This window comes from Trichoplusia ni, chromosome 6 (genome assembly GCF_003590095.1).
Source record: "Trichoplusia ni isolate ovarian cell line Hi5 chromosome 6, tn1, whole genome shotgun sequence".
Classification (NCBI taxonomy): Eukaryota; Metazoa; Arthropoda; class Insecta; order Lepidoptera; family Noctuidae; genus Trichoplusia; species Trichoplusia ni.
This window is the reverse complement of record NC_039483.1, coordinates 1,980,557-1,989,416: the sequence shown is the minus strand read 5'-3', so window position 1 is coordinate 1,989,416 and position 8,860 is coordinate 1,980,557. Positions and strand designations below refer to the sequence as shown.

Genomic DNA, 8,860 nt, shown 5'->3' with positions numbered 1-8,860 from the left:
CCTACTATTGCAACTCGATTCGAACTCACTTCACAATTGTAACCAACGATCTTTAGTGTTACTGTTATAAGGAATACGTATGCGATGTGAAGGGTAGAAGTGCTAAGAACTAATTCTTTCGGAAGTTTAAAATTTTCCATTGTATTATTCCTTTTTGATGAGAGAGTGCGAGGGAAAGTAGGGAAAGGGCATTCCAGGTCTAGTATATTATAATTATTTATATTGAATTTCAATTAAATTTCAAATTTGTTGAAACAATGACAAAATTGTTTCAATACATGAAATCGACTTTTAAAATAATCAGATTTATTGAATCGTTATAATTATATCTAGATAAGTCGATAACATTAAATAAGGAATAAAATATGTAACTCGAATGTAAAAATAAAAATCGAAAACAAGTAGTAGTAACCAAATAAATCAAAGTAACGAATCCAGCATCCACTGACAACAGATCTTACCGGCTTATCTCCTGAGACTAGTTGCTGAACAAAAACACACCCTTTTACAATAGCAGAAGAAATAAATTTGAATGAATACCACAGTATTTATTGCACTATTAGTTTTAAGCGTTCGATAAGCGTTTTTAGGGGTTGAAATGACGTATTTATAATTGTTTTAAAAACATTTGTTATATTCATAGATAGGTATTATTTTATTTAAAAAAAAAAACGACTTCCGCACTAACGAGTTTAATCCTTGTTTAGCGAGGGGTTTTACGAACATTCAAGTCGAAAGCTTGTCCTACGCGGGGTTCGAACCCGCGACACATCGCGCGCATCGTATTTGACTCGAAATCGGCGCTATTCCTCTCCGTTTTAGAAATAACCTAAAAGATTTCATTGATTGCAGTTTATCAGATTTCCATAGGTTTTTGTAATGACCATGTACTACCTACAGATCCTTATAATAGTGTTACTCCTAGATTCGAAATCAAATAGCTGATTTTAATGTCGAATCCTTTATTGATAAATAGAGAGTTTTCTTTAAATAAACTCAGTGACCATTAAAACTATAACACTACTCAGAATTTTTATAAGTTATCTTCTAAATCTGATTAACTAAAAAGGTATCGTTGCCAACTGTACTTACAACAAAAATACGATAAATAAAAAACAAAATTCACATTAATTTGTTTATTTAGGTTTACATAAACAACTCCAAACAAGAGATATTCGAAAAACAATAAATTACACCAAAAAATAAACTCTCAAGTCCTGTCTGTTTGTCAGCATTTTAAATGCAATTCAGGGAATGCTTATATTTAAGTTCTGAAGGACACTTTCTCTTAATACTACAAGATCGTAGACCACACACCGTTTGGCTCATTTTTAAGTTGCTCTTAGTATTCGTGCTATCTCTATCAGTATAAGGTGAATAGAAGCGACAGATAGAGAAATAAAAGAAATTTAAGAACAGAAATTGACGATTTTTTTTTTATCCTGTGTTATGTTAGAAGGTCACAAAAATATTTTTTTGGACATTTTTGGTGTTAATAGCTGATAAATACACGTATAAATCTGACGTTTCAGTTCGTAAAAACTTAACCGTTAAAAGCTGACAATAGACATGTGGTCAACTTAACAAATAAATGAAACTGTAACAATATAAAAAAGCAGATATTTTTTTAACAAACGCTTACATTTAACCATACATACATCAAATGGTATATAAATATACTAGAAAATACGTCACAAATACTGATTGTTTATTTATTTGGAGACGTTTTTCTCGAAAACATTTAAATGACGAATGTTCGTGCGAAAATTTGCGCGTTAATAATTCCACGACGTAAGTAAAGCATTTGAACAGTGTATAGATATATGCTTTAATAACATTAAATATAAGTTGACATTTATATTAAACAACAGTTCAGTTTTATAAAATAGTAAATTATTTAAAATCTTAGGCCGAATTTTACTATTTGATGATGTTACATCTCAAATATGCTGAATGTAGCCCAAACATGATGTTCTATTTGAGATGAGCTGAATGTAGCCCAAACATGATGTTACATCTCAAATATGCTGAATGTAGCTTAAACATGATGTTTTATTTGAGATGAGCTGAATGTAGCTTAAACATGATGTTTTATTTGAGATGAGCTGAATGTAGCCCAAACATGATGTTACATCTCAAATATGCTGAATGTAGCTGAAACATGATGTTCTATTTGAGATGAGCTGAATGTAGCTCAAACATGATGTTACATCTCAAATATGCTGAATGTAGCTGAAACATGATGTTCTATTTGAGATGAGCTGAATGTAGCTTAAACATGATGTTTTATTTGAGATGAGCTGAATGTAGCCCAAACATGATGTTACATCTCAAATATGCTGAATGTAGCTGAAACATGATGTTCTATTTGAGATGAGCTGAATGTAGCTCAAACGTCATGTAGAGATTGTAGTACAGATTTTTAAATAATTTACTACTATATTATTTAAAGACCTTACCGATCTAAGTAAGTTATTATCCTTAGTCTACATATAAATTGCACTTGATGCGTGTAATATGCGTCTAAATCTAGGAACACATTGCTTGTTCATAAACTTAAGTAAATAGATTTATTTTTAAGCGTTTCTTAATATGATCTGAAACAAAACAAAAAAATACATTTAAAAATCCATTATTGGGCTTAGGGCATTATAATCGAATAGATATTGTGGCTTGTAGTAAATTGTTAAAACCCTATCTAACTTTCTCATACTTAAAATAGTTAGTATTATATTTCGTATAACACGTTAATTGGATCAGAAATCTATTTGATAATCCTTGTGTCGTGGGGTTCCACAAATAGGCAAGTCACATACAGTAACACACCCAGAATCAAAAGCATATTTTTTGGTTCACAAAAAGCTTTATCCTACGCGGGGATCAAACCCGAGACACGTCGAACACTGCGGTTTTGGCGTGATGACCTATACCACTCGACTATCCAGAATCCTTACAGTACAGTATTTACCTTCACTGCGACTTCTCATCCTTAATCTCCTTGACCTGAGGGCCCTTGGGGTTCATCTTCCAGATGGTGTAGGAGAGTGAGCTGGCGAAGCCGAGCCACGCGAGGTAGGGCAGGAGCAACGCGCCCGCGGTCTTGTTGATGGACGCGAAGGACACGGTCGTGGCCACCGCCGCACCCGACAGGACTGCGATCTCGATGAAGGCCTGGAATTGGATGGGTGGTTAAGTTTGGAGGAATGACAGTGATATGTATAGCATTTTTTTGACGATTGGTTCTAAACTAATCCTAGTGAAGTAGTAGTAAGTATTGACAGGCAGACTGACAAAATACAACCTTTGATCTGGCTCTTTCCAAAGAACTAAAAACCCAAACGAAAATTGTATTATTTTCTATGAATTATATATTTTATTTTAACTATAGTTGTGACAAACATTTTGAAAACAGATAAAAACAAGTTTAAATTTTGATTTTTTTTTTAACACTCTTTACAGATCTTTAACTTTTTCTTAAAAATATCATAATAATATCTTATTTACATTGTAAATCATCTCCATTAAAAATACTATTAACTTTGAACCTCACACTGGGTGATACTGTCAAATCATCATTGACATACAAACTATCGAATTGTAATGATTACAATATGTTTTTGATAACATTTAATTTTTATTTAAACAGGTCATTAAATTGCCAAGTAATAGTGAGCTAGCATTTTTTCTGCCTGCCCAAAAACTTTTGTAGTGAAGCCCATGTTTTCAACTCAGACTCATATTTGAAATATGAAGGATCGTAACTAAAACTCCTATATCATTGGTAAATTGGCAAAAGAAGCTATCGATACCAATTATCAAAAGCGCTATCTTTTATTATATTTTAAAAACCATTAATGCACTAATTAGTCCTAGTATTAAAATGGGTTCAACGAACATTCAAGTCGCATGCACAAGACACCCAGACTCACAAAAACATTCGTAGATTATACAAAACCTTGTCCCACGCGGGGATCGAAACCGCGACAAGTCACGCAAGAATAATTTACTGAGCGTATGGTTTTTTTTTCTAATAGCTAATCTAACACACTCACTAGTTGCTATGTACTCATTTATTACTAAGATTTACTTTATTTATCTAAATTGATAACATTTATCAATTAAATAAAACGATTCTTATCCTAGGTTAGTTATGGACATAGGTAAAATATTTTTATGACAAGTAAAATTGGTTTTAAAACTATAATATTCATATCTTTTATAAAAAATGTTGGTCTCGTATCGTATTTTTATCTTTACGCATCAACAAGTGTCTTGACCAACGGACCATGACTGCGCAAGAGTTGATTTTATGATCTCGGGATGAATTATAATGATAGTAACTGTATCAAGTGATCAATTTGATAGATTATATTATTATCACGTAGTGGGGTCAAACAGTGCAGGGGTTTGTAAATGATCTTTGAACTCTTAAAAGCAGTAAGCCTAGTAATCAGTTATTTATTCTCTAAATGGAAAAGTATTTGCTAATATGTGGGATATCTCTTTTTTCCTATTTATAATTTTTCCAGTTAGTACCTATGTTTAAGACAACAGGGGGACCTTCGAGATATCGTGGCATAGTTGTGCATGACATCACTAGAACAACATTGAATGTTAATTAAAGACCGGTCCGTGAGTTAGTGCAAATCAAATCAAATCAATTTAATGTTTGCAATAAACAAAGTTGGTAAGCGCATATCTCAAGAATGAATTGACCAAGTCGGCTAATTTATTCTTTTGTATGTTCCTTCAAGTCCAAGGAAGGTCAAGGCTACATTTTCATTTATATTATTGATAAGATTAAGACTTACCAGCTTCAGGTCATGCAGACCGAAGAAGATGGGGGTCCAGGCCCAGTTAAGGAGCAGCTGACCTCCGTACAGGGACAGAGGGAGTACAGCCTCATCTGGAAACAAATAAACATGAATATAGTATGATGTCATGGTATTAAATAAGGTGCCAAAGACCAAATCGAAAAATGAAATCGTAACTAAAGGATACGAAATGTGTATTAAAGTTGTATAAATCTTTTTAGGAGTGTTTGGAATCTATAAATCAACCAAATTGCGATCGGAACAAACCAATCGAAAGGCGGGCACTTTTAGAAAATATTGACTCGGTGCACGGTTAAGAGAAAAACTACTAAAATCTATTGCTCAGAAACGGAAGAATTTTCCTGTGAAGACATAGAAAACAACATAAGAATTTTAATATCATGATTTCCCTACCGAAAATAAGATATTCATCTTTGCAACATGTCAATACCAAACTAGTATTACATTAATACCTATCTAAAACCTTTATAGTAAAACCTACTCCAAAAAGAGATCATAAAACAAGTCGATTATTCATATCTTATCAGTGTCAACGCTCCAAACATTTGAAAACTCCTTACATAACCAACTTATCATAATCGGGGTGAGGATTTTCTAGAATAACGATACGTCAAACTTATACATATTGACACACAATGAGTAATCAAATATTTCCACTACATCGTAAGATTATTGAGCTGTAGGTATTTTAGATTTGGGTGAATAAGTACAAAATACGGCCATGATATTGATCATCACGTGAAGGGGCAGGTAATATGGAAATTGCATAGGAAAAGGTGCAAGGGAGTGTTTCAGCTACAGATTACGAGTTTTTGCTAATTCTGATGCCAGCTTAATTTTCGCAACAATCTCAACAGATCTCTACCACATATATTTGCGAAAAAATCTAAGTTTTAGTCCAAACCCGCTATTTTTTACAGTTGCAAGTTTATGGGCTAGAAATTGCGGACCAATAGGGTTGACACCAGATTAAATTGACCCAAATTTATAAATAGGTAAAACCAGCATGGCGCATAAAAAAACACAAGCTAATGAAACCATAATATACCTGTGAATCCACCGCAGTCTTGGTAGACGAGATACGAGGCGTAACCCATACCACTGTACAGGATGGTCCATGCAGGTCCGAACACCCACTTGGGAGGGTTCCAGGTGGGCTTCTTCAGCTCATCGTACCAGGACTGTTGGCCTTCCTGACGGATCTTACGGGCGAAGATGATGCCGTTAGTCCAGCCTCCCACATTAGGCAGGATGATGGAGCCGAGTGCTGGCCAGTGGAGCATGGCGATGGCTTTTACACTGTGAAGGGGAATTTACTTGTTTACATTTCTTATACAAACATGTACTATGGCGGACTTAAACTATACTTATTAAAATATATTAAGAATTATTATATTATGGGAGCTATGTCTGCCGTCAAACTGTTATGCATTATAGCCATAGCCAGCCATGCAGCTATGTATGAAATAGATTTTTGTGAATAAAGACTTTTTCATTTTTTTTCATAATTCCTGAGGTATTCTCTACAACTATAGGGTGATACAAAGATAGCAAAATGTAGAAGCCTAATGTAAAAGAGAGTGATAATGTTCAGAACATATAAAATGTCAGAAAAAAGGTTTCAAGAGTATAATTTTGAAACTAAGAAAATAAAAATTATACATGCCTTCTCAAAAAGCCTTTCATCTTTTCTTATTAGTTCATGTATATTCGTGAGTTTATTTATTCCAAACGCCACTGTAATTTCTGAGAGAACAAAACCACAATATAAAGACATTTCAATTAGAATTGTATATGGTGTTTAAATAACATACAACCATGGTTTGTTTTAACTCAGGTTACTTTTATAGGTATTAAATTGTAAATGGAACTTCACTCAAAAATCTCATATTAGACAGGAAAAATTTAAACACATTACTTGAGAAACTTGTAAAATAATTCAGTAACTTACATTAACTATTATAAATTAACTTGTAAGGTATTTTCGTCACACTCACGGTACCTTGAATGCTTATTTCAAACTATATAACCACACAATCTTCCTTAAATTTGACAGCAATAAATTCAATGACTAAAAATACCAAAAAACATGAATCATGGCATATTACCTTGAATTATTAATATCTTGAATAGCAAATTTAACGTACTGCTATAAGAATTGACTCAATACACTATGTATAGGTAAAAGTATATATATCCTGTAATTGTTATTGATAAGATGTACTTTTATTGTTTAACAGCAATTGTTAACAATATGGTATAACATTGTATCATTTATTTATTCAATTGTTTTATGTACACAAGGGATTATCTTGATAACATGATTGGTAGAGTAATGTAATGTGGAATTATGTTCTATTAATATTTTTAGAAGAAAAAAAAATGATAATTATAGTAATTATTACTTATTCTGTAAGTAGGATAAATAGTTATCATCACTTTTACTTTTCATTCAGATATTATTGTAGTTGATAGATTACTTTTGAAGCTATTTCGATTTTAGTATCCGACAATTCAAAGGAACTCAATATAAGGAATAAACTAATACAATGATGATAATATATTATGTGATAATCAAAGTCCATAATAGAAATATCATTGCCTGCTTCAAGGACAGCTTTTTAATTCAAAAATGAAGAAAAATAAATATATTTTTTACATCATTAAATTGAACCTTGTACCCTTATATTATTCTCATTAGAATCTGAACAGAAACCCATGAAGGCCATCACCAAGAGAAACATAATTAATTCAGAACATTAAATCATGTAGTTTCAGAATAAATATATCTCAAATACCTAGCCGTCTAGTAACTACATCACAAAAAGTTAGGTATGAAAGGCCCGGGAACATTTAACTTGTGTTAATTGATTTTACACCTTCTAGAACAACTCAGCGCAAAGGTTAACAATAGTAAATTAACATTCACATTATTGACTTCATTCTCATATGCATATAACGGAAAAAATCTAGTTATTGGTAAGAAAATACTGAAAAACAATGGAAAATGTATTATTTTTCTGTAAATACCTGTCAATATCCATATTTTCCGGCAACTTTCGTCCTACTTCTAAACAAACTTAATGATAATGATTATAAACCGGCCCCGAGATACCGAATACCGATAATTGGACGTGTATATATTAAAACGATTAGATTAGGACTTTTGCCAAAAAAAAACTTACCAGCCGCAATAATTATTTGTAGGCTGACGTAACTCGTACTATTAACGACGATGATCAGGCCAATTGTATGTAAACAGTTAATTTATTCGACGCTTACGCAATGTAGGTGTCTACTTTTTATTTACTTAATCAATTTAAGCCGGAATGTTTATTACCCTAAAATATAATAAAAAGTAAAGTATAAAATTACTTACATTGATATTAGGTGATTAGAAAATCTTCAACTTGCTGCTCTCCAGCTCCGTAACTCAAAGATTTCACAATAATTTTTATAAAAAGATATTTTCCTAGTAAAATCAACTTCCCGGAACAAATATTATGCTGCCAATTTGAAAACACAATTGAGTTGAGCAATGCTATTGTATTCAGAGGATTTTTAATTTGGTAGGGTTATGCTAGTGAGTGACGTTAGTGACGTTTTAAGTGCATTCACACCTTGCGGGAGTGTTGCCAAACGAATCAATTCTACGCTAAATGTGGGTGCACTTAAAATTAAAATCATAATCTTGTGTACATTTTAATGCTATTTTTAATTGTTCGTGAACCAACGGCGTTATTACTGCTTAAGAATATCAAAATTGAAATTATTATGACAAACTCCATCCAACAAATGTTTTGTTTGTATTCGTGTTTACATTTTATAAAATAGATGCATGCACTGCATTTCAAGTTTACTGTATACAAAATGGTGGTAATATAAAACTATGCAGTTGTTTTTACAAGTAGAACCGGCAACACTATGTCACTTAACAGTGCAAGAGGTCGATACTCGATAGAATACAATAAAATTGATCGAACGTTATTCGCCACCTAGTTACGCCATCTTAATAATTAATGAAT

The 8,860-nt window shown here is 32.4% G+C and overlaps 1 protein-coding gene across 5 annotated transcripts; it reads right to left on the bottom strand.

Moving 5' to 3' along the window:
* Nucleotides 1-1,121: 1,121 nt before the first annotated feature.
* On the bottom strand, nt 1,122-8,325 carry LOC113495402 (translocator protein). Of its 5 annotated transcripts, none has more exons than XM_026874106.1 (5): nt 8,215-8,325; nt 5,884-6,134; nt 4,812-4,906; nt 2,969-3,171; nt 1,122-2,597 (listed from the first exon to the last, which is right to left on the bottom strand). In XM_026874106.1, the coding sequence occupies exons 2-4, from the start codon at nt 6,116-6,118 to the stop codon at nt 2,971-2,973; spliced, it is 531 nt and encodes a 176-aa protein (XP_026729907.1). In that variant the 5' UTR covers nt 6,119-6,134; nt 8,215-8,325; the 3' UTR covers nt 1,122-2,597; nt 2,969-2,970. The 5 variants fall into 5 exon arrangements, with proteins under 5 accessions (XP_026729907.1, XP_026729908.1, XP_026729906.1 ...); XM_026874107.1 differs by lacking the exon at nt 8,215-8,325 and adding an exon at nt 8,021-8,041; XM_026874105.1 differs by lacking the exon at nt 8,215-8,325 and adding an exon at nt 7,866-7,969.
* Between the last annotated feature and the right edge of the window lie 535 nt (nt 8,326-8,860).

What these genes read in the sequence shown, in the direction of transcription:
- LOC113495402 (XM_026874104.1), bottom strand. Translation starts at nt 6,521, where the DNA reads ATGAAAGGCTTTTTGAGAAG. An exon ending in AGACTGCGGTGGATTCACAG is followed by an intron (nt 4,907 to 5,883) that starts GTATATTATGGT and finishes ATTTGTTTCCAG; the next exon opens with ATGAGGCTGTACTCCCTCTG. An exon ending in GTCTGCATGACCTGAAGCTG is followed by an intron (nt 3,172 to 4,811) that starts GTAAGTCTTAAT and finishes ATCCAATTCCAG; the next exon opens with GCCTTCATCGAGATCGCAGT.